The sequence below is a fragment of the Aulonocara stuartgranti genome (assembly GCF_965226115.1).
Source record: "Aulonocara stuartgranti genome assembly, chromosome: 3".
NCBI lineage: Eukaryota > Metazoa > Chordata > Actinopteri > Cichliformes > Cichlidae > Aulonocara > Aulonocara stuartgranti.
The window spans coordinates 28,949,626-28,975,382 of NC_138941.1; the positions used below are offsets into that span (position 1 = coordinate 28,949,626).

At 40.5% G+C, this 25,757-nt stretch overlaps 1 protein-coding gene and 1 long non-coding RNA gene across 2 annotated transcripts in view; both read left to right on the plus strand.

The window, feature by feature from the left end:
• The window catches only part of LOC309702088 (uncharacterized protein), a gene marked incomplete at its 3' end in the record, with an annotated part of 19,809 nt that extends 19,601 nt beyond the window's left edge, over positions 1 to 208 (plus strand). The window contains exon 3 of the mRNA XM_082526507.1: positions 1 to 208. This exon is cut by the window's left edge and continues 1,037 nt beyond it. Within this exon, the coding sequence (XP_082382633.1) occupies positions 1 to 208 (208 nt within the window).
• The window catches only part of LOC309702113, a 226,520-nt gene extending 206,481 nt beyond the window's left edge, over positions 1 to 20,039 (plus strand). The window contains exon 3 of the long non-coding RNA XR_014275383.1: positions 19,478 to 20,039. This is a non-coding gene — a long non-coding RNA (uncharacterized lncRNA). The remainder of the gene's footprint in view (positions 1 to 19,477) is intronic.
• The last annotated feature ends 5,718 nt before the right edge of the window (positions 20,040 to 25,757 follow it).

Sequence of the window (25,757 nt, forward strand, 5' to 3'; positions counted from 1 at the left end):
AGGCTTAAAAACACACCAACTCATCCACAGTGGAGTTAAACCTTACAGCTGTGACTTGTGTGGAAAATCTTTTACTCAGGCTGGAGACTTAAAAAGACACCAACTCATCCACAGTGGAGTTAAAGCGTACAGCTGTGGGTTGTGTGGAAAGTCTTTTGCCCGGGCTGGAGCCTTAAAAAAACACCAACTCATCCACAGTGTAGTTTAAGCACACTACTGTGACTTGTGTGGTAAAGCTTTTGCTCAAAGTCGAAACTTACAGAAGCATCTAGTTACCCACTCTGGAATTAAGGCGTACAGCTGCGATTTTTGTGGAAAAAGGTTCAGTGACAAACAGTACCGAAATATTCACCTACGGATTTACACTGGAAATTATGTTTCCTGCTGTGATCAGTGTGGGAAACTGTTTACAACAGATGCACAGTTACAACGACACATGTTTAGCCACTCTGAGGAGAGACCTTACAAAAGTGAACTGTGTGAGAAGACTTTTAAAGTTCCACATCACCTGAAAAAAACACCAACAGATCCACACCAGAAATTAACTCTACAAGTGCAGTTACTGTGAGGATGTATTGATTTTTTTATCTTGTAATTTTAACCTGATTGTTTGGAACAAGTCTAATCAGTAAACTTATGGAGTTATACTGAATGAACAGTTTGGAAAAATGAAGAGTCATTTTCGCTCGGTAAGCTGAGTGTTATAATGTAAACAGTAAAACGTAGTTGGACATTGGCAGAGATCACTTACGCTGTCATTGTTTAGAAGCAGAGCAACACAGATGGATCCAGTTCTCAACCCTGTCGTCACTGTGGTGGTGGGAAAACGTTTCTCTGTGACCTTTGTGGAAAAACCTCCAATCATCAACGGGACCTTAAACCGCATCAACGTAGACACACTGGAGACAAAATGAACTACTGCAAAGAATGTGGGAGAGGCTTCCACACACCAAGTACATTAAAAATACATGAACTCTTCCACAGTGGGGTTAAAAAGCACATCTGTGACTAGTGTGGGTCATCCTTCACCACTGCACGTGAGCTTAACGAACAAGAATGAGCAAATCCACACAGGAGAGACACCATACAAGTGCAGACACTGTGACAAAAACTTCTCACAATCAGGTCATTGTAACAAACATGATTGTACACACATGGAAGCGAACTTCAGCTCTGACCAGTGTGACAAGAGCTTCAGGAATCTCAGTTCATACTCCAAACACAAACGATTCCACGCTGTAAATAAACTGTTTCACTGTTACCAATGTGCAAAAACATTCACTTCATTATCTGCTCTGTGCAAACATCAGCCTGATCATGTAGGACTGAAATCACTGGATCACAATGAATCTGAAGAGAGAGAAAGATCCTCTTCTGGCTTCAGGGTTGGACTTAAAAACCTTGAGATCAGGCTCCACAGAGTTCAGATGGAATCTCATGTAAAGAGTGTCAGCTGATGTCACATTTGGATCTGATGAGGTAGCTCTGATTTCTGGACCTGCAGTGAATAATCCTGAATGTTACATTTAGGAAGCTGCATGTATAGATATGTACATCTATACATGCAGCTTCTCTGTCACTGTCACTACATGCAGGGCGATCAAAATTACTGATATAGATATATATCAATTTCTTTCATTTGAACTTTCTTAGTTTTTCCAAAATTAACTTCTTTTTTTTAAATGTATTCATTTCAAAGAAATGTTAAACGTTAAAAACGGCAGCACACATAAGGACCCTTTAAATAATTCAAATTCTATTAAACATCTATTTTTGGCTCCTCCTTTCACTTTAGTGTATTTACTGTATCGTTGAAGTCCACATGTTGTTTTAATGAAATCATTTTGATCCACATGTTCTGCAGCTTTTTTCTTGTTGATTTGAAGTTTGCATTATGAAATCCTGATAATGTTAAAGCGTTAGTTATATTTGATGAACTCTGTGTAAAGTTTGTCTTATTAAACAGTTTGGTGTGAAAAATAAAGAAATGGTCTCAGAACAAGAAGTTTGAGCCCTGATTTCATATTCAAACTACAGGGAGTGCAGAATTATTAGGCAAGTTGTATTTTTGAGGAATAATTTTATTATTGAACAACAACCATGTTCTCAATGAACCCAAAAAACTCATTAATGGTAAATGGCCTGTATTTATATAGCGCTTTACTAGTCCCTAAGGACCCCAAAGCGCTTTACATATCCAGTCATCCACCCATTCACACACACATTCACACACTAATATCAAAGCTGAATGTTCGTGGAAGTAGTTTTTAGTTTGTTTTTAGTTTTAGCTATTTTAGGGGGATATCTGTGTGTGCAGGTGACTATTACTGTGCACAATTATTAGGCAACTTAACAAAAAACAAATATATACCCATTTCAATTATTTATTTTTACCAGTGAAAGCAATATAACATCTCCACATTCACAAATATACATTTCTGACATTCAAAAACAAATCAGCGACCAATATAGCCACCTTTCTTTGCAAGGACACTCAAAAGCCTGCCATCCATGGATTCTGTCGGTGTTTTGATCTGTTCACCATCAACATTGCGTGCAGCAGCAACCACAGCCTCCCAGACACTGTTCAGAGAGGTGCACTGTTTTCCCTCCTTGTAAATCTCACATTTGATGATGGACCACAGGTTCTCAATGGGGTTCAGATCAGGTGAACAAGGAGGCCATGTCATTAGTTTTTCTTCTTTTATACCCTTTCTTGCCAGCCACGCTGTGAAGTACTTGGACGCGTGTGATGGAGCATTGTCCTGCATGAAAATCATGTTTTTCTTCAAGGATGCAGACTTCTTCCTGTACCACTGCTCAAGGCTGGACTGGGACAAAAAATCAGCCCGGGCATTTTGACTAGAGAACGGCCGACCAGGATAAAAATTGAAAATGTGACGTCATTCAGGGGTAAAACCGCAAAGGATTCTGGGAACTTGTGGCAAGAGGTGCTAGCGCACGCAGGCTTTCAATTGAGCTCAGTTACACAGCAATAAAAAAATGGCAAGAAGCTGTTGTAACTGCAATAGCCGGTCGCATGACAGCCACGGAAAGCCGACGGGTAAAGAGATCCTTTTTTTTTTTTTTATCGGATTACGTCGTTGAAGATAAATTTTTTAAGCCATGTTTCTGAAGTAAGAGCTGATGGTCTGGATATACCAAATATAACGTCTCAGAACACTCCAGCTCACATGTTAGTCTGCTCCATTCCCACAAAGGTCAGAGTTTTGTAGTAGTTAATACGTCATTTTTCTTAACATAATTGGTGATATAGGTTACAAGCAAGTCTGGCGCTGAACAGAAATTGTCGCGCTATGCTCCTTTGTTTATTGTGCATAAATAGTGAATTGTCCTGACACAATATTGCGTTTCGCTTCTGTTATTACCATGGTACACTGACAAAAACATATTCTTTTATTCACAGGATAAAACAGTTGTTTTGTATCACTAATTGTCCAGTGCGATTACAGCATACAGTATTATTGTCACTGCTACATTTCTGTGATGCTACCAGAAATTATTTCCACTACTAATTAATTACCGTTGAGCTCAAAGGTTATATTAATAAACTGTTAACGAATGTGTATTTATGAAGACGATTTGTGAGACTGGTAAACTTTGTTCGTACGATGGTCTTTCGTTCTACACGGTGCGTTTCAAGGTCCTGTACCCATCCGTCGGTAAACTGGTCCTGGGCTTGTTGCAGTGACCTGAAGTTACTAAACTTCATGAGTGTATGCACTCACTCCAAGAAGCGTATAATTATAAATATGAGCGTGGTGAAAGTTGGGCAGCACGCTAATGTATTTTGTCCACTCTGTGTGCTCGTAAGGGTCTGACCCTTTCACTCCTTTGATTTTTTCCTCGTATCTTTTCTTTGACTTTTCGTCGAGTATGTTTTTGTACGGACCGGCATTGTTCTCCTTCGTTTTGTACATTCCTTTTTTGTGCGGCAAAGAAAAAACAAGAAGGTATTGGAACCGGAGAATGAACGTTTTGCGGTGCTGCAAATGCTTGCATTTGATGCAGTACTTGGATTGTTATGCCACGAGTTCCCGGCATGCAATGCGCGAAAATCACGTGATTGCTAAACAAGGGGGAGGGTGCATCCAGCCTCCTCGGTTGTAATTGGTCCAGCCCAGAGTCGATCATGACCAATTGGCCAATCCAACACCTTTCATTATATATACCCTTCCTAAAAAAAAAAAAAAAATCCATCGGCCCATAAAAACAAAAAATCGCCAGCGGCCCACCGGGCAAATGCCCGGTATGCCCGATGGCCAGTCCAGCTATGCCACTGCTTGAAGAAGGTGTCTTCCAGAAACTGGCAGTAGGACTGGGAGTTGAGCTTGACTCCATCCTCAACCCGAAAAGGCCCCACAAGCTCATCTTTGATGATACCAGCCCAAACCAGTACTCCACCTCCACCTTGCTGGCGTCTGAGTCGGACTGGAGCTCTCTGCCCTTTACCAATCCAGCCACGGGCCCATCCATCTGGCCCATCAAGACTCACTCTCATTTCATCAGTCCATAAAACCTTAGAAAAACCAGTCTTGAGATATTTCTTGGCCCAGTCTTGACGTTTCAGCTTGTGTGTCTTGTTCAGTGGTGGTCGTCTTTCAGCCTTTCTTACCTTGGCCATGTCTCTGAGTATTGCACACCTTGTGCTCTTGGGCACTCCAGTGATGTTGCAGCTCTGAAATATGGCCAAACTGGTGGCAAGTGGCATCTTGGCAGCTGCACGCTTGACTTTTCTCAGTTCATGGGCAGTTATTTTGCGCCTTGGTTTTTCCACACGCTTCTTGCGACCCTGTTGACTATTTTGAATGAAACGCTTGATTGCTCGATGATCACGCTTCAGAAGCTTTGCAATTTTGAGACTGCTGCATCCCTCTGCAAGATATCTCACTATTTTTGACTTTTCTGAGCCTGTCAAGTCCTTCTTTTGACACATTTTGCCAAAGGAAAGGACGTTGCCTAATAATTATGCACACCTGATATAGGGTGTTGATGTCATTAGACCACACCCCTTCTCATTACAGAGATGCACATCACCTAATATGCTTAATTGGTAGTAGGCTTTCGAGCCTATACAGCTTGGAGTAAGACAACATGCATGAAGAGGATGATGTGGACAAAATACTCATTTGCCTAATAATTCTGCACTCCCTGTAATTTAACTGTTTTCGGTGGTACATGTGGAGGTTTATCAGGGAGGAGACTTGGCTGTTCTCCACTCACACTGGCTGAAATGGTGAAAATGCTGTTATCATAGGATGAAATGAGGATTTGTTCCTCATTAACGAGTTGGGGGCACAAAAAATACTTTTCTTTCTTATTCTCATTTAAAATATCTAGCTTTTATTAAATAATTATCTGAATCTTGCGAACAAAGTTTTTATCTGACGTAAAATGTATAGAAATCATACATATACCAACAAGACAGTGTACATCACTGTCACAACAGCATTTGTTTTCATTCAAAGGCTTTTTGGCTTTAATACCTGGTGGGCCGGTCTCTAGTCAAAATGCCCAATTTTTTTGTCCCAGTCCAGCAGTGTCACCATGCCAGCTGACTGTATGTCATCATCAGCTAGTGTTGTTCTTTATACATCAATATTACCAAAGTTTACCATAAGGCAGCATAGAAAGTATTTACTTGCTTTCAGGTTTTATTCAAATGTTAGTCTTTTCAGTTGTTTCTCCACTTTTTTCCTGTTTTAAAAATCAAACAGCAGTTTGTAATAAGATTATCTTCTTTTTTTAACAGGCAGATAAAGTTTTGCATTGGCATTGGCTAATTTGCCAATTGTATGTTAAATATTCAAAAATGTTTTTGCTCAAAACATATGTGCACTATATGTCAGTAAAAATACTATGCAAATATTGCTGTCCTTGAATGCTGAGTAAACACTGACAAAGCACTGATTGTGTCTCTTGTACTTTATCAACGCAGTGTCTAAAAACTTTGCACCGTAGTGGTTAAAATCTCATTCTAATAAGAGTTAAAAGCGCATTCGGTTATTAGGTTTACAGGGTTACTGAATTATGGTTAATGGTTGGTAGAATTTTTTTTTAACATTATCTGCCAATTACATCTGCCACCCTTCTCCAAATCTGTGCCCCTACCTGGCCCCCCCAACAAAAATTTTCTAGACACACACACACCACTGCTTGGTGGGTATGCAAGTGAAGAGAGAGACTACATCAAAGGACACAATGGTTTCATCTGGATCCAAGGTAAGTAAAAACGGCAAAAACGAAACAACCAGGTCGCTGGACACACCGCTCCTGTGTCAGCGGAGAGCAGGCACACTTTGCTCCCTCTCCCCCACTCTTATGTTTCGGTGTTGCACTGACACGTCACGTGACTTAGACACTTTGGGGGTTGTTAAGTTGTTTACATATTAATTATATACATTTTTTTGTTTTTGTTGTTGAGAATTTTAATTGTAATTTTTGTATTATAGTTTATAAATAGTATTTGTTTTAATTTGTGTACTGGTTTGCGTGCACTTAAGATTTAAAAAAAAAAAAAAAAAAAAAGATCGCCACCAGGGCAGACCCGATGGCATTTTCATGCTTCGCAGCATCATTTATTCTTACAATAATCACACGGTTGCTGTAACAGTACATTCAACGGCTTCAGCTCTCCCGCTGGCAGCCGTACACATCACCACCACCAACCCTGCAGCGGCATCGCAGAACACACCCTGCCACATACCCCCCTCGCCCGCTTCACCTCACCTCGCGAGCAGGCGAGGGAATTGGCCCGGACCATCGGCGCCCCATGCCCTAGCCCAGCGACGGGGAAGTGTCCACTCTGGCGGTCGCCCGCGCCTCCAGCGGAAGCCCCGGAGCTGGCCTGATGGCCACCCATATGGCAAGCAGCGGTGGCGCAGTAGGCGTGGAAGTGAGCTGGGGTTCACAGGTAGCTGGGCAGACGGCCGGCACGCAGGACTGTGCAGCCTGCGTGCCGAAGTGGACAGCATGCACCCCCGCGCACCTCGACCTCCGTCTCCAGCTTGGCAGGCGTGCCAGCCTCCGGCTCACCCCAAGCCGTGCGCTGTCCACCCTTACAGTGATCACACGGTTGCTGTAACAGTAGCCTACATTCAACGGCTGCAACCCTCCTGCTGCCAGCTGTACACATCAACACCAAAAACAACAACAGCACAAGCAGCGCACAGGTTTTAAGCCGGCGAGGCATCATTGTAGATGCCGTGAAGGTGAGTCCATCTCATCTGCAGTGGCATCGCAGACCACGAGCCGCAACAATAATAAAAAAAAATTATTTAATTATGAATAAATAATTTCTCCTAATTATGTCCTGGGTTTTAACTAATTAATTATACCAAAGGAAACATCACACAAACACTTAAGGTCATGAAAATTAATTGCGATTTAGCAATTCAATGAGGCATCCACCTTATTTATTGAAAAGTATCGTATCAGTATTGGTATCGGCGATACTGGCCCGAATTTACTTGGTATCGGATCGATACCAAAATATGCAGTATCGCACACCACTAGTGTTTGGGAGTTCCCTTTCAGTCGATTCACTCGGTACAACACATAAGCATGGGATATCACGCCCTCGTGTGTCCTGGCTGAAGAAACCTTTAATCACGCCTTTAAGGCAGATGACGTGTGATGACACGCGCACGGCCCTGCCTGCACATATAGCCGCTGTCATCACAGTCATCCCTCAGTTCGATAGCCGCTCTTCACCAAGCCAAACTGCTCAGTGGGGCCACCTTGTGTTGTACCTCGTTCCTCTCCTTCAGGGAACAGAAGTTATAGACATAACTATTCGTTCCCTTTCAGTCGATTCACTCGGTACAACACATAAGTATGGGACATATATACACGCCCCACAGAGCAGCCACCAAACCGGAATCGGACCACCACATCCTTAGTGAGTGGTAGACCCAGCAGAAAGGACAGCATGAGCCACCGAAGGGGCTGTAGCATCCAACCGATAAAACTGCACAAAAGTGTGCGTTGATGCCCAACTAGCTGCCGCACAAATATCAGCTACAGGCACCTCTTTAAAAAGAGCCCATGAGGTTGCCATCCCCCTGGTGGAATGAGCTCTGACCCCGTGGGGCAAAGCAAGACCACCGGTGCTGTATGCCAGTGAGATAGCTTCTATAATCCAGTGGGACAGCCTCCGTTTGGACAGAGCTCTACCTCTATTTGGATCAGCGAAGCAGACAAACAGCTGGTCACATAAACGCACATTCTGAGTGCGCTCAATGTAGGTGCGTAGCACACGCACTGGACAAAGAGAATGCATCCTCCTCTGCTCCTCAGATGCAAAAGGAGGGGAGCAAAAGCTCAGCAACTCAAACTCCATTGAGCTAGAAGATGCAGGCATGATCTTGGGAAAATAGGCAGCATTTGGATGCAATACGACCTTGTGGCCATCAGAAGAGAACTGTGTGCACGAGGGATGCACAGAGAGCGCATGAAGGTCACCCACTCGCTTTGCCGAAGCCAAAGCGAGAAGTAATGCAGTCTTATATGAAAGAAATTTAATATCCACAGACTCAATGGGTTCAAACGGGGGGCTACAAAGGGCCTCCAGCACCAAAGACAAGTCCCAAGCAGGCACACTGGACTTAAGCACGGGCCTCAGCCGGCGAACTCCTTTCAGAAAGCTTATGGCGAGGGGATGTGCACCTAGTGTCACCCCGTCAGAACCAATATGACAAGCAGATATACAGTGGGGCAAAAAAGTATTTAGTCAACCACCGATTGTGCAAGTTCCCCCACTTAAAATGATGACAGAGGTCAGTAATTTGCACCAGAGGTACACTTCAACTGTGAGAGACAGAATGTGAAAAAAAAAATCCATGAATTCACATGGTAGGATTTGTAAAGAATTTATTCGTAAATTAGGGTGGAAAATAAGTATTTGGTCACCTCAAACATGGAAAATCTCTGGCTCTCACAGACCTGTAACGTCTTCTGTAAGACGCTTTTCTGTCCCTCACTCGTTACCTGTATGAATGGCACCTGTTTGAACTCATCATCTGTATAAAAGACACCTGTCCACAGCCTCAAACAGTCAGACTCCAAACTCCGCCATGGCCAAGACCAAAGAGCTTTCGAAGGACACCAGGAAAAGTATTGTAGACCTGCACCAGACTGGGAAGAGTGAATCTACAATAGGCAAGCAGCTTGGTGTGAAAAAATCAACTGTGGGAGCAATCATCAGAAAATGGAAGACATACAAGACCACTGATAATCTCCCACGATCTGGGGCTCCACGCAAGATCTCATCCCGTGGGGTCAAAATGATCATGAGAACGGTGAGCAAAGATCCCAGAACCACACGGGGGGACCTGGTGAATGACCTGCAGAGAGCTGGGACCAAAGTAACAAAGGTCACCATCAGTAACACACTACAACGGCAGGGAATCAAATCCCGCAGTGCCAGACGTGTTCCGCTGCTGAAGCCAGTGCATGTCCAGGCCCGTCTGAAGTTTGCCAGAGAGCACATGGATGATACAGCAGAGGATTGGGAGAATGTCATGTGGTCAGATGAAACCAAAGTAGAACTTTTTGGTATAAACTCAACTCGTCGTGTTTGGAGGACGAAGAATACCGAGTTGCATCCCAAGAACACCATACCTACTGTGAAGCATGGGGGTGGAAACATCATGCTATGGGGCTGTTTTTCTGCCAAGGGGACAGGACGACTGATCCGTGTTAAGGACAGAATGAATGGGGCCATGTATCGTGAGATTTTGAGCCAAAACCTCCTTCCATCAGTGAGAACTTTGAAGATGAAACGCGGCTGGGTCTTCCAACATGACAATGATCCAAAACACACTGCCCGGGCAACAAAGGAGTGGCTCCGTAAGAAGCATTTGAAAGTCCTGGAGTGGCCTAGCCAGTCTCCAGACCTCAACCCCATAGAAAATCTGTGGCAGGAGTTGAAAGTCCGTGTTGCTCGGCGACAGCCCCAAAACATCACTGCTCTCGAGAAGATCTGCATGGAGGAATGGGCCAAAATACCAGCTACTGTGTGTGCAAACCTGGTAAAGACCTATAGTAAACGTTTGACCTCTGTTATTGCCAACAAAGGTTATGTTACAAAGTATTGAGTTGTATTTTTGTTATTGACCAAATACTTATTTTCAACCCTGATTTACGAATAAATTCTTTACAAATCCTATCATGTGAATTCATGGATTTTTTTTCACATTCTGTCTCTCACAGTTGAAGTGTACCTCTGGTGCAAATTACTGACCTCTGTCATCATTTTAGGTGGGGGAACTTGCACAATCGGTGGCTGACTAAATACTATTTTGCCCCACTGTAAATGTGTTAAAGTATAACATGTTTATTAAATTACTATTTCTGTTTTTCTTTTAATTAAGTAGATGTCATGTAAGAACTTTAATAAGTTGCTCTTGTTTATGATCATCATTTAGATTTATGTTTCACAAAAACCATTCAGTTTGTATGTCGTGTTGCATGAGTAAGACAACAAATCAACAAGAAACACACTCAGGGAGTGTGTGAGTTATCTGATATCAAATAAAATTTCCATCTGTGCACAAATGTTTTTAAAGAGTGATTTAAAAACATTTAAATTTAATGTCTCTTTTCATTCATTTCTGTCTCTCTCTCTCTCTCTTGTGATTGTTGACATGACTGAAACTCTACCTTAATTTTTGATATGTATGTTTTTTGAACACATGACCTTTTCCCTATTTTCTTAATAACAATGCCTTTGTTGTAAAGCTACACAAAATTAACATGCTACATTCATCCAAGGTGATGAAATTCTTTGACAGTTGCTATATATAGTACACTTTATGTCAACACAGTCAAAAGTTTGGACACACTGTCACGGATTTGCTGTGTGGGTAGGCAAGATGTGGAGCAGGCACGTGCAGAGGGGGGGGGGGCTAGAGGGGCTTGAGCACCCGCCCCTTTCCTGATGGGTGCCCAAAGTGCCCTTTTGTTGAGGCAACTTTTTAAAAAAAAAATCTTTTTATTTTATTTTTATTTTTTTTATGTGTGTGTGTGTGTGTGTGTGTGTGTGCGTGCGGAGTCCTGTCTGTGCCCCTCAACAATAATATTTAACTATTAATCACAGTTTTGCTAAATAAAAGGATCTTCTTGCATCAGTCACATGATCACATTTAACCAATGATCGCCCTTGACGGCAGAACGCGCTGGTTACGAGCCGGGAAAGAGCTCACAAAGAGCACGCGCATTTTTAGCGGTCCAGACCTGTAGAAGAAACACAAGTTAACTCAGAGACACAGACTGATGCGACAAAACCAGTAAGTAGGTGTACCGCGTACACTGTAGTGTGTAGCACACAGGAGTATTAGCTTATTACGTACACGTTGGTAAGCTGTCTTGTGGCAACTGACGAACTGAAACAAACGAGCGTGCTGTGTGTGCAACAGCGCGACAAACGTTACCTGTCCTTTTATTAACTGCACAAGTAGTGCTGGTCACAGCTGCTGGCTACCTGTGTAAGGCTGTCATGGGTCTGTAGCTCTGTCACCGTTTTAGGGAACATATTTAGTTTTAAAGTATTCAGAACATATTTAGTTTTAAAGTAAGTTTCCGGGCTTTTCCTGCCTTTCTGGAGGGATTATATTTCACTAAAAAACGATCTAATATGCATGTCCACATAATAATTATTATAATTATAATATATTAAAAACACACGCTGTATTTTAAAGAACATACATTAAGAAGCAGATTATATTAGATTTATATTTTAAATAAGACAAAATTTGGATTTTACAGCAGTAAAATGATTGTATCTCTACAGTTTAAAAATGTAATAAGATTTGCCCCTGCACAGAGTGGATAGTGAAACAAATGAAATCATCATAAATACATTATTTCATATTTATTACTTCCCCCTCCTCATTGCTTTATTATTGTAGCTCTAGTAATGAATAATAATGTAAGGATTCTGGATCAGCACCATGATGCCCATAGTATATACAGTATTCTGAAGAAGGTCTAAAATGTCACTGTGTGTGCATGTGTGTGTTTTATTTAGATGGATTTTTAAAAAAAATATTACTCATGATATAACATTGTCCAGACATGCCTGGTAAGGACATGAGGAGGAAACAGTAGGAGCTGTGTGAGGCTACTAAAGGCAGGGCTATAACATTTTTCTGTCATCATTTTATTATAGATTAAGTGCAAGAGTTGTTAGGTGTGGATAATTAGATTATAGTTTATTGCAATAGCAAGTTGTGCCTTGTTCTCACATAGCAAGTGGGAGAGTGATATATGAAATGATGGGATGGAAGGAAGAAGAGAAGCAAAGAGTGATTCACAGGCAGAGCCTAAATTATTTCTCACAGTTTTTTATTGCCTTATGGTTCCAAGCGCTGTCACCAATCTTTGCATTTTGTTATTATCTCATGACACTTGTTTAATCAGCTACCACCTCTCCTGTGGACTTTTTAATGTCTACAGTCTCAGATCAACACAGCCCTGCCCTTCCTATATTAGATTCTTGATGAATGTGTGTTGTTGTTATTCAGCCTGGTTCAATGTGCCCCTTTTTAACTTTGAGCACCCGCCCCTTTAAACCTCTCTGCACGGCCCTGATGTGGAGTCAAATGCAGGACTCAATGAAAAATTGAAAAAATGGACTCTACACATGTTTTATAGTTTAGATTCCTGAAAGTAGCCACCCTTTGTTTTCTTGATATCGCTGCAAACCCTTGGCCTTCTCTCAATAAGTTTCATGATGTATTCACCTGAAATGGTTTTTCACTTCATAGATGTGCCTTATCAGGATTCATTTGTGAAATTTCTTGCCTCCTTGAGATGAGATCATCAGTTGTGTTGTGCAGAAGTCAGGTTGGTACACAGCTGACTTCTGACTGATACACCCTAAATATTGCACGGTTAAAAATAACCCAATTTGTAACCCAATGCTGGGTCAAATATTGTTGTTGTTTCAACTTAACAGGGTTGGGTTACTGGTTTGACCCAGCACTCTGGGTTAGGATAACTATCCAAAAATTGGGTTAAATTGACCAATAACCAACTTGAGGTTAATAAAATTGGGTCGAAACTCAAAACCTATCACTAGTGTTATATTACCTTTAGCATTTAGGTTAAGATTTCTACTTACTATAAAATTCAGCATATAAAAACTAGATTCAAAACAGATTTTCTCAAAAATACGTTTATTGCCATATGATACATAGAACATACAGCAAACTTCATACAAAATATATCAATGAAAGTAAAATGCAAGTAAAAAAAAAATGTACCAAAAAATATATATAATTTATTATATCGATTACTTCAAATCAGTCTTTGGTTACAGCACATGTTAATACACATGAAGACATGCTATGTAAAGTCAGCTCTGTTTTAGAACAAATTACATGTAAAAACTCTTTAAAAAACTGAAGAATTTATGATTTTTTCAGTACTTAACATCTGTGTTGGTCAAGTTACTTGAAAAAAGTAATCAGTAACTAATTACTGATTACTCCCCCCAAAAAGTAATCCCGTTACTTTACTGATTACTTATTTTCAAAAGTAATTAATTACTTAGTTACTTAGTTACTTTTTAAAAACACGATTTACAACCTGAAGAGGTGATAAAGCGATAGATCTTTCAGCCCAATTCTACTTTTTCTACATAATCCATCATACAAAATGTAATCAAATGGAAAAGTCTCTTTTTTTTAACTTGTTTTATCAGTTTTAATCCTTTAACTTTATGCATCAAATAAATATTAAATTATATGCACCATTCTCTGACTTGAAGAACTTAGTTTAATATTTAAACTTATTTTCTGCACATTCCAGCACATAAAATAAAATATTTTTTGTGTTTACACTCACTCTTTCAAATAGATGCAAGTAAAACACAGCAGAAAATAAATAAAGTCAAAGACTCAGTGGTCGTTTTGCTCTATTTTCACCTGTAAAGCAGGACTGGGGGTAGGCGGAGGTTTACCCTGGTGCAGGTGTGCTGCGGTCAGTTGACGAATCCGCGAGTTTCTCTGTGAGTTTCCCATTACGTCGTTGCGCACTCGGTGCTTGCTTGAAAGTTTAGGGGGGTTTTTTCGCTGTAAAAAGTTTTCTTCCCACGCACAACGGACGCTAATGTTTTTGTCACTTTTTATGGAATCAAACTCAAAATAAGGTCAGTATTTCCAAGCTTTAAACGCTGCACGCTCATACTCGCTCCCACAATCGATATATGATCCATTGTTGATCTGGACACAGCTGTTGTCACCAACGGCGCACTTGCTTACGTCACTGTCATGAGACATTCTCGCAAAAAAATCACGGTTTTAGTAACGCAGTAACGCAGCGTTCCTACGGGAAAGTAACGGTAATCTAATTACCGATTTTGCAATAGTAATCCCTTACTTTACTCGTTACTTGAAAAAAGTAATCAGATTACAGTAACGCGTAACGCGTTACTGCCCATCTCTGCTTAACATACATCAACACTTGGCAAGACTTAGAAAAGTGGCAAGAGGGAATCTCCTTCTCAGATAATTTCATGCACCTTTATGAGCAACATTTTACGCTTCCATCATAGCTAAATGAGCTCTCACTCGATTTGTCATATTCAGTGTTGGGAATAACGCGTTATTAAGTAACGCGTTACAGTAACTACGTTATTATTGTGGTAACGAGCACGGTAACTAGTTATTATGCCAAAATCAGGAACGCGTTAGTCGTTACTGGGATTTAGATAGGGTCGTTACTCGTTACTTCGTGTGGTGGCTGTCGCGGAGCTTCCACAGATGCAGTAACATTAGCAAGTGGTGGAAGCCAGCAGGTGGATGAAGGAAAAGGGAGGCAAGAGGAGAGACCCGAAGCGGCCGCCGGTCCGAGTGTGAACTGAACTTCAGGTAAGAAGTTATGACCTGCAGTCTCTCTGGGTCAGATATAAACCAAGTTTAGGTGGAGTTTATTTTCGTTGTGCTGACTTTTTCCGTACTGCGTGCTAGCTAGCATGAGGGAGTTTCTATACAGCTGGGTGGGTGCTATGAAGTTAATGGTACGCTGGAGCCACTATCAGGGACAAACAGAGACTGCAGCGTGTTGTGCGCTCTGCTGAGAAGGTGATTGGCTGCAGACTCCCATCTCTGCAGGACCTGTACACCTCCAGGACACTGGGGCGTGCAGCTCGGATCTCAGCTGACCCTTCTCACCCTGGACACAGTCTGTTTGACCTGCTCCCCTCAGGCAGGAGGCTCCGGTCCATTCGCACCAGAACCTCTCGCCATAAGAACAGTTTCTTCCCCTCTGCTGTTGAACACATGAACAATAACCATAAGACTGTTCCCACCACTAACACATGACCCTACGCTGTGTTCACTGCATCATTCAATGTTTGGCACTGATCACCACCTGCACTCATGTACATATCTATCTACTTAGCACTTTTAATTCTTATTCTTATTTTTATTTTAATGTCTATTTTAGCGTAATTTATGAAAGTATGTTTGCACTGAAGCACCGCAGCAATTTCCTAATGTTGTAAACCTGCTCAACATTTGGCAATAAAACCCTTTCTGATTCTGATTCTGATTCTGATGATGTTGCACTTTATTTTGTTCATAAGTTATTAGAGTTGCCAACCGTCCAGTCTTGTATTCAGAGAAAATATTACGCGTTTCTTATTGAGGTGAAAAGGAACAGTTTGTCCCCTAATTCAGCTACAATGAAAAAGGCACAAAGCTGGAGTTATTCTGTGTCTTTACGCTGCACAGCTGCCTCTTCTTCTTTCATTCTCCCCCCTCCCTCTCCCGTTTCTACTTCAATCATGAAAACTGATCAGTGATCAGCTGATCGGCTCTCTTGTTTGTTTATCGCCCACTTTGCGCCAAAAGAGGAAACCAGCGGATGTCGCGCTAAACCGGGGCGACCGTGGCTCAGGGGGTTGGGAAGCGTATCTGTAACCGGAAGGTCGCCGGTTCGATCCCCGGGCTCTCTGTCCTGGTCGTTGTGTCCTTGGGCAAGACACTCTACCCTACAGCCTACTGGTGTTGGCCAGAGGGGCCGATGGCGCGATATGGCAGCCTCGCTTCTGTCAGTCTGCCCCAGGGCAGCTGTGGCTACAACCGTAGCTGCCTCCACCAGTGTGTGAATGTGGGAGTGAATGAATAGTGGCATTGTAAAGCGCTTTGGGTGCCTTGAAAAGCGCTATATAAATCCAATCCATTATTATTATTAAACAACAGCAGCACGTTTAAGCTTGATCAGCTGTTGTTAGAATTTATTTAATATTAATTTCTAGTATCAGCTGATGTTTGCTGGAGCCATCCATCCATCCATCCATCTTCATCCGCTTTATCCGGGGCCGGGTCGCGGGGGCAGCAGCCTAAGCAAAGAGGCCCAGACCTCCCTCTCCCCAGCCACCTCCTCCAGTTTATCCGGGGGAACACCAAGGCGTTCCCAGGCCAGCCGAGAGATATAATCTCTCCAGCGTGTCCTGGGTCTGCCCCGGGGCCTCCTCCCGGTGGGACATGCCTGGAACACCTCACCCAGGAGGCGCCCAGGGGGCATCCTTGTCAGATGCCCGAACCACCTCAGCTGGCTCCTTTCGATGTGGAGCAGCAGCTGCTCTACTCTGAGCCCCTCCCGGATGGCCGAACTTCTCACCCTATCTCTAAGGGAGAGGCCAGCCACCCTTCGGAGGAAGCTCATTTCTGCCGCTTGTATCCGCGATCTCGTTCTTTCGGTCACTACCCACAGCTCGTGGCCATAGGTGAGGGTAGGGACGTAGATCGACCGGTAAATTGAGAGCTTCGCTTTTACACTCAGCTCCCTCTTCACCACGACGGACCGGTGCAGCGTCCGCATTACTGCAGCCGCAGCCCCAATCCGTCTGTCGATCTCCGGCTCTCTTCTCCCATCACTCGATGCTGGAGCCACAGCTGCAAAAAAGCTGCTGGTCATGATATGGTTTGGTTATCTGGTGAGAGGGAAACATGAAGATGAAACCAGGAGATGTCCTTACTGGATCATCAGAGCTGAACAGGTGATGGAGAAACAGGTTTACCTTTTAGGTGACATGAATGAGTTGAAGGGAAGTTATGAACTGTTTCTGAGAGACAAATAACCCCAGGATCCTTTTTTAGGTAGCTGACAGCTGGTAACTGTGCAGGGGCGGATCTAGCAAAGTGTTGCCAGGGGGCCAGGTAGGGCATTAACAGGGAAAGGGGGGGACAAAGAAATACTTTTCTTTCTTATTCTCATTTAAAATGTCTGGCTTTTAATAAATAATTATCTGAATCTTACAACAAACGATTGATAGATTAATGCATATATACCATCAGAACAGTGTGCATCACTGTCACAACAGTGTTTGTTTTCATTCAAAGGCTTTATGATTTTTCCTATAATGGTGGTCTCTAGTCAAAATGCCCGGGCCAATTTTCTGTCCCAGTCCAGCTCTGTATGCAGCTCATGTGTAGTCTGGTGTTACCTACATCTTCCTATTCAGAAGGCAGAATTTCCGAGTTCTGAGTACAATCGAGAGCACCACGACTGCAGTTTTTGTGTTGGATGTAAAAGGCGCACATGACGCTGTGACGTAGGCTAGAATCATGGCAGCAGTCAATGACGGTCCAGGCGTGGGATTTCTCTCGTGGAAATATGCACATTATCTTTTCCTTTCTATTGGTAGGTGGCACAGTGCACTTGTGGCAAGTAAGCAAGCTAGAAGACTGGCAAAGTTATGGAAGCAACACATTAACAAGAGAATTCTGAGTAAAACCAAAGTTACTTTCCCTAGTAACTAGTTACTTTGAAAGTAACGAATAACTTGAAGTAACTGAGTTACTTTTGAGAGAAGTAACTAGTAATGTAACTAAGTTACTATTTTAAAGTAACTTACCCAACACTGGTCATATTTGGTTCATGTCCTGGGATTCATCTATTCTTGGGATAGATGACAGTGTGAAGGAATTCCCAAACCTGGGTGCATGGGTAACTTGCATTAAAAAAAACAAACAACAACAACTTTGAAGCAGCCATCAACAGACCTTAGACTGCTAGACAGTAGGGCTGCCACAAACGATTATTTTGATAGTCGACTAGTCACCGATTATTTTTGCGATTAGTCGACTAATCAGATCATCATCCATTGAATGTAAAAGTACAGCTTATTGCACCAGATAATTATATAACTATCATTAGCTTACAGCTTTAAGTGTTTAAGGTCTGTGCTAACTAAAAATAAAGACAAGATGATAGTTTATTGAATTTTAATTAAATGTGCAGATTGTTTCGGTGGAGTTTAATAAACTCAGCCGATTTACTCAGGAACAAATAAAATACTGAAAAAAGCCAAACAATAACATTTTTAAGTTATCTAAGTGACTTATATATGTTTAACCTGAGTAGGGCGGTGGGTTTGAAAACGATCTGCCGGGAGTCCGGTGCTCTCATGGCCCCCGGCTAGCTATCGAGCTAGTGGGTAACAGACGTCTCCGAAAACGTCGGAGCGCTTTTGAAAATATGTGGTGTCTTGATAAACTGAGCAGATATTTGAGGTTTACACAGCTACATTCTCGCCTGAAAATATGTTAAATGTTTATTTTGTGACCCAGAAAGAATAATAAGAGTAACATTAAAACTAACTAGCTGCCGCCATTGTTGGAAACTGAGCTGGGCTGCGCTATGAATTCTGGGACAAAGCTTCTTCTTCTTCTTCTTCTTCGGGGTTTAACGGCAGCTGGCATCCTTGTACATGCAGTGCTTCCATCTTCTGTTTCAGTCCGTTATTACACTCTTAAATCCTACTACTTATTCCTGCGTCTTTTGGGATCTTACAAAGCTTCAAACGACGCATCGACTATTAAATCAGTCGTCGACGATTTTGATAGTCGACGTAATCGTGACTAGTCGATTAATCGTGGCAGCCCTACTAGACAGAAATCCAGTTGCTGGCCTATGAGTTCTGCAAGGGCTGAGCCATGCATCCTAAAATTTTTAAACAAAAGAAAAGAAAAGGCAAAGGTCAGTAAAGTAAGATGTAAACATACACGGCAGACCCAGTGGCATTTTGATACTGTTTATTAATACTTAGCCGGTTGCTGTTTACAACGCACACAGAGCTGCAGCTCTCCCGCTGCCCGCTCAACATTACCACAACAACCACAACCACAGGACCCAGTACAATATTTAATTCGGCGGGGCGTGATTGCGGATGCTGTGCAGGTGCGTCCGGGGCCTTGAGTGCCAAAATGAATTAATTATTAATCATTAAATGATTAAATGTGTAATTAATTATACAAATTGGAATAATCAGTTAAACAAATATGTTATTATTTAATGGTCATTCATTTAATTTAAAATGTTTAATTATTGTTGTTGGATTTGTATTGTTGATTATCATTTATGCTTAGAAATATCTACTTATATATGCTTAGAGTTTTATAATTAGTTGTAGATTGATAGAGGTTTGATGCTTAGTAGTCTGCAGAGACATTGTGTGCATTCCAGAGTGCTCTGGGAGCATGGGAGAGGTCGTACCTTGTCTTATTGTTTTATGGTAGGATAAATGTATCTATATCTGTTTTAGTCTAAGTGCCTTTTGTTTAGATGAACTGCTGGACTTCCAGACCAGCAGGTTTAGGGAAGTCATTTATGGGGTCACACTCTGACCCCACACACACACACACTTACAAAACCACAGGCAAGGTACTCTTTGTGTGTATGTAGACGTCATATGTTAATGAACCTATGTATATTCATGTAACCTCCATAAAAGAGCAGTGTTACGGGGGAGCGCACGAGAGCAACTGGGGTCAAGCGAAGGAACGGCGCTTGTCCGGTTCTCTCCCGTGCACGAGAAACATGAAGAACTTTGCCTACTCGTGTCTTGCTTTGCTGTGTAATTACATTGTCTTCAACGTTCCAGTGCATAGGGTTAAGCTACAAACCTATCAATTGTATTTAATTCCATTTGTAATTAATTAATGATACATTTAATTTTTTATACTGTGGTGGACCACCAGGTGTCTCCAGTGTGAGGGGAAGTGAGAGGGTTAGGTTTTGGTGCCTTGAGTGTTTAGTTGTGATAAGCCGAGATTAAAGTTGGAGTGAAATACTGGGATCTCTCGTGTTGTGCTTACAAACCTCCACAATACATTTAATTAATTATTGATTTATTTCCAATTTTAATAAACTATTGAAACATTTAATCAATAATTTAATGATGTATTTAATTAATTCACATTGGCACTCCTGGCCCAGCTGCTGTGTTCATGAATTGGATTTTATTTCAATCTAACCCATCAAAGTCAGCGTGCAGGGTTAACGGTGATCAAGTCAAAACCATTACTTTTTACAGATAGCCAGTCTTTTAGTATGGAATGCCAGGACTGCCATAATGAATTAATTAAATACACCATTAAATAATTAATTAAGTGTGGCAATAATTAATTAAAATTGGAAATAATTAATTAAAATTGGAAATAATTAATTAAAATTGGAAATAATTAATTAAAAATGTTTTTGACACATTTAATTAATTAATTATTAACACATTTAACTAATTATTTAATGGTGTATTTAATTAATTCATTTTGGTACAGTTGACTCCTTCAGGTCTCACCATGAAAATTTTTTATCAACCTCACCCATCAAACCCAGGGGGCGGGGTTAACACTGATCGAGTCAAAACCATTGCTTTGGCCTGGTGGCCATTGTTTTTAGCACACAACAACTGGCATGTGGAAACTAACAGAACTGAACTTTGAAAAACCCTGTGTGGAGATACAGAAATTATTTTATTGGTGCCATATAATCTGCATCATTATAACTGCATTAATAACATTCTTTACAGCATTATTCCATTTAGTAATGGAATAATCCTGTGACACTAAGTCTACTCTTAGTGTTCTTTCAAATATAATATACTTAAAGGTCTCTATCATTCATGGGGTGACTTTTTTACTGACTGTTAATAAATACCATATTATGTGGGAAATAAATAAATGTGAGATTATTAAACTGACAATATCAATTTCCATATAAACACATTGCAACTTCCTCATTGCCTTATGTAAAAATTATCTTCCCTTTAGAGTATATAATGAACAATCAACAATGTTTCACAGTGTTTTATTTTTTATAGTTATTCTATAAATGGAATTAGTGAGGCAGATTTTTTTAATATGAGATAAAAACAATAAAGATGTGTAACATGAAGTCAGACTGCCAGGACATTCATGTAATTCTCGCAATTATTTTATAATATAGGTGCATCACAATATAGGTGCAAGGCTTCAGTTGGCTGTACATTAACCACTGTTGCCTGCAGATGTCACCCATGAGTGTAATTAATGAAGGTTAATGAACCAGTTTTTGACACAGTGGTTCAAAGAGGTTCAGAGCTTCATGAAACCTCTGTTTGCCATCACTAGGCGCAAGAACCTAAACCAAATTCCAAAATGGGGGTGTGTCACGGAGGAGCGCCACACCACAACTGCACTCTGGGGGCTTTTATAGATCATTGGCACAATGGCAGCAGGGCTTGCCACTTCCATGATGGCAACAAGTCACACCAGTTCTCCGACCCTATATACTAGATTTGCCACACCAACAGGCTGGCAAATCTAGTTTGTAGGCAAAAACATAAAATGCAAGACTTGACTAATAAGCTAAATAACAAGAGCCACTGGAGAGTAACATAATATATAAAAAATACTGACAACCTAAAGGTCCAAAGGACACGATGAATAAAACCAAAACAATAATTATTCAAAAAGTTATGAGCCCCAGAATTTCAAAACAAGTGCCAGGTACTGTGATATTTATTAGCAGAATGGAGAAGTGTTACTTCTGCTGGTGGGTGGAAATCCCACAGTGGAAATATTATTATTATTATTATTATTATCATTTCTAAGAGTGTAATAATTGTAATTGGAATGAAAAGAAAAGAAAAGAAAAGAAAAGCAGAAACACTGATGAGTTTTTTAAAAATTGTGTTTTCAAAAGATTTACTGAATTAAAAGTAAGAACAGAACAATATAAGAGCCTGATACAATGTTTTAATGTGTAATAAAATGTAATATATGTTATATCAGCACCTCATTATAAGTTAGACTACAATAAATGCGTTGATTTACATTCCACCACTGGGTTTCCTGTTTTTTATCTTAATATTCTTTGAAAGTAAGCAAATATAAAGAACAACAAACAGGATGTTATTCAGTATCATGTCTTTGTAAAAGATTTATATTTATTCAGGTGTTTTGTACATCCAGTTTTTAATAAGAAGTGAAGCGATCCACAAAACATCAATAAATGATCAATCCTCCAGCAAATGCCAGTCTGATTCTTCTGGTTTCCTGTAATCTACTGGATGCAGCTACTTCCTTTTTTGTTCCTTAAAAACTCTACATGGATAACTTGAGTCCAAGATCAATTAACGTTTGGGACCCTGGAGGAGGGATAAGCAGAATGTGCAGAAATTTCTACAAATAAGCTGCACTTATTTCATTTTTCAGCTTAACAAATCATTTTGAAGGTCAGATGTAGTTAAATTATACGCATAAACATGTTTAATATGATTCAAATAAATCTGAATTTAGCTTTTAGACTTGATAAAAGAGTTTAGTTTAGTTTTATGGTACTGTATACACTACCAGTCAGAGGTCAGGTGTACTAGACTGACTTTTACACAACACAACTGATGGTCCCAGCTCCAGGAGGCAAGAAAATTCACAAATGAACCCTGACAAGGTACACATGTGAAGTGAAAACCATTTCAGGTGACTACATCATGAAACTTATTGAGAGAAAGTCCAGGGTTTTCAGTGCTGTCAACAAAGCAAAGAGTGGCTATTGTCAAGAATTTAAAATATAAAACGTGTTTAGAGTTATTTATCAAGTTTTTTTTTTGCTACAAAATTCCATATATCTTGCTTTATATATTTTTGTAGAAAGTAGTAAAAATATATAAAAACCATTAAAGGTTTGTCCAAACCTTTGACTGTCATGTCAACAGTCACTAGAGCAGGGGTAGACAACTCCAGGCCTCGAGGGCAGGTGTCCTGCAGGTTTTAGATGTGTCCTTGATCCAACACAGCTGATTTAAATGGCTAAATTATGTACTTAACATATCGTGAAGTTCTCCAGAGGCTGGTAATGAACTCATCACTTTATTCAGGTGTGTTGACCCAGGGTGACATCTAAAACCTGCAGGCTCAGGTAGAACAGAAAAACACTACAACCAGTCCATTGACCAGTGACTTGAACCCAATTCTGCTCAATATTACTTTGATCTCTTTTAGAGCTTCATGGTGCGATCCTCCACAACAGTTGTAGTTTCTCATGTTGCCCTTTGGAAACATTTATTACCCAGCCTGTACTATAATATGACTAAACTATTTCCTATAAGTTTATTTAAATTACAGAGTTGGTCCCAGACTAGTGGTTCTTTAATCCGAAGGGCAAATGCCAGGAGACTCAACACCTTTGTAGATCATCGTGGCAGTGACAGGGAGAGATACATTGGTCATGTGTCAACAGAAGCAGTGCCAGATATATGATGCATTTAATCCAACCCGTTGCTGACCCCGCTGCTGTTGAGTCCATCAAAACTGCATTATGCTTTCTATTAAGGACTTGATTGTGCAATACAGTTCAACAGAGTTCCAAACCTCTGCATGTTTTCTGTTTAAGAGGAAATGTTGAGCTGGAGCCAGTCTGCTCTGCGAAACCGTCAGAGGGATGTTAGCTATCCCAATAGCTGGCCGATGGGTGTTCTGGGTGGTTTCTCACAGTCTCTGTGTCTTCCTTTGGCTTTTATCTTTCTAAAGAAATAAGAGGAGTAAATGTTCATTGATCTTGGCCGGTGGTCAGCCTGGTTCTAGCAGGGGGTAGGAGGAGCAGTGATGTGAATGTTGCTGCTGCTGCTGCTGTAAGTTTTTGCTTCTTTCGATTTGTTTATTGTTTTATTAATGAGAATTAAAAACATAAATGTAAATATTTGATCATATTTGATCATAAATGAAAGCAATGAATAAAGGTTATTACGTGACATTTACTTAATTAGAAGAAAAACACAAAGAATCTTTTAATAAACATGATATACCTAGATTTTTTTTTAATAAATGTGTTAAATACAGACTCAGGTGAAGGTGAACACAAACTGTAGTTGTTTTCTTTCCTTATTGTAAACTATAATTAATTTTTTTTATATATTATATTTGTATTTTCCAGAGGTGTGGACTCGAGTCACATGACTTGGACTCGAGTCAGACTCGAGTCATTAATTTTATGACTTTAGACTTGACTTGAAAAAATGTTCTAAGACTTGTGACTTGACTTGGACTTTTACACCAATGACTTGGGACTTGAATTGGACTTGAACCGGTTTACTTGAAAAGACTTGATATTTTACCCCAAATATAAAATTTAACATGCATATTATATGGAGATTGAAAATGTGACGTCATTCACGGGTAGAACCGCAAAGGATTCTGGGAACTCGTGGCAAGCGGTACTAGCGCACGCAGGCTTTCAATTAAAATCAGTCACACAGCGATAAAAAGAAACACAAAAATGTCAAGAAGCTGTTGTATTATTAACTGCAATAGCCGGTCGCATGACAGCCACGGGAAGCCGACGGGTAAAGAGATCGGTTGTTATCGGATTACGTCGTTGAAGAGAAATTGTTCAAGCCATGTTTCCGAAGTAACAAAGAGGCGACTGGATTGCAGCCATTCAAAGATCAAATATAACGTCCCAGAACACTCCAGCTCACAGGTTAGTCTGCTCCAAGCATTTACACAAAGGTCAGTCTGCTGTTGTAGTTAATGCGTCATTTTTCTTAACATAATTGGTGATATAGGTTACAAGCAAGTCTGGCGCTGAACAGAAATTGTCGCGCTATGCTCCTTTGTTTATTGTGCATAAATAGTGAATTGTCCTGACACAATATTGTGTTTCGCTTCTGTTATTATGGTACACTGACAAAAACACATACTTTTATTCACAGGATAAAACAGGTTTTTTGTATCACTAATTGCCCAGTACGATTACAGCATACAATATTATTGTCACTGCTACATTTCTGTGATGCTACCAGAAATTATTTCCACTACTAATTAATTACCGTTGAGCTCAAAGGTTATATTAATAAACGGTTAACGAATGTGTATTTATGAAGACGATTTGTGAGACTGGTAAACTTATGATAGGTACGATGGTCTTTCGTTCTACACGGTGCATTTCAAGGTCCTGCACCCATCCGTCGGTAAACTGTACCTGGGCTTGTTGCAGTGACCGGAAGTTACTAAACTTCATGAGTGTATGCACTCACTCCAAGAACCGTATAATTATAAATATGCATATAAATATGCTAAGATGAGATAGCTGACTTCATCTAACTAGCAAATGTTGTCCAGGCTACGTTGGTGATGCAGTTTTTTTTAATGTGTATGATATTTTTGTCATACGATTTTAAAGCTGGTCCTACAACCGCATCCAAGAATAACATGCAGCGTATCTCAGAACTGTCGGTGAAAATTATTCTTGGAGCTAAGTTTAATTGAGCTGCATTTTAAAGAGGTGCAATTTCACAATTTGTGTATATTTTCTAAGTTCACTATTTTGTATGTGTTGAGAAAAACACAGATTTTAAAATTACATGGTCTAATATTTACATTTAGCATAACTGCAACATTATTTTTTCGTTTTTTTTTTTTTTAAAGACTCAAAAGGACTTGAAATTCAAAGTTTCAGACTTGTGA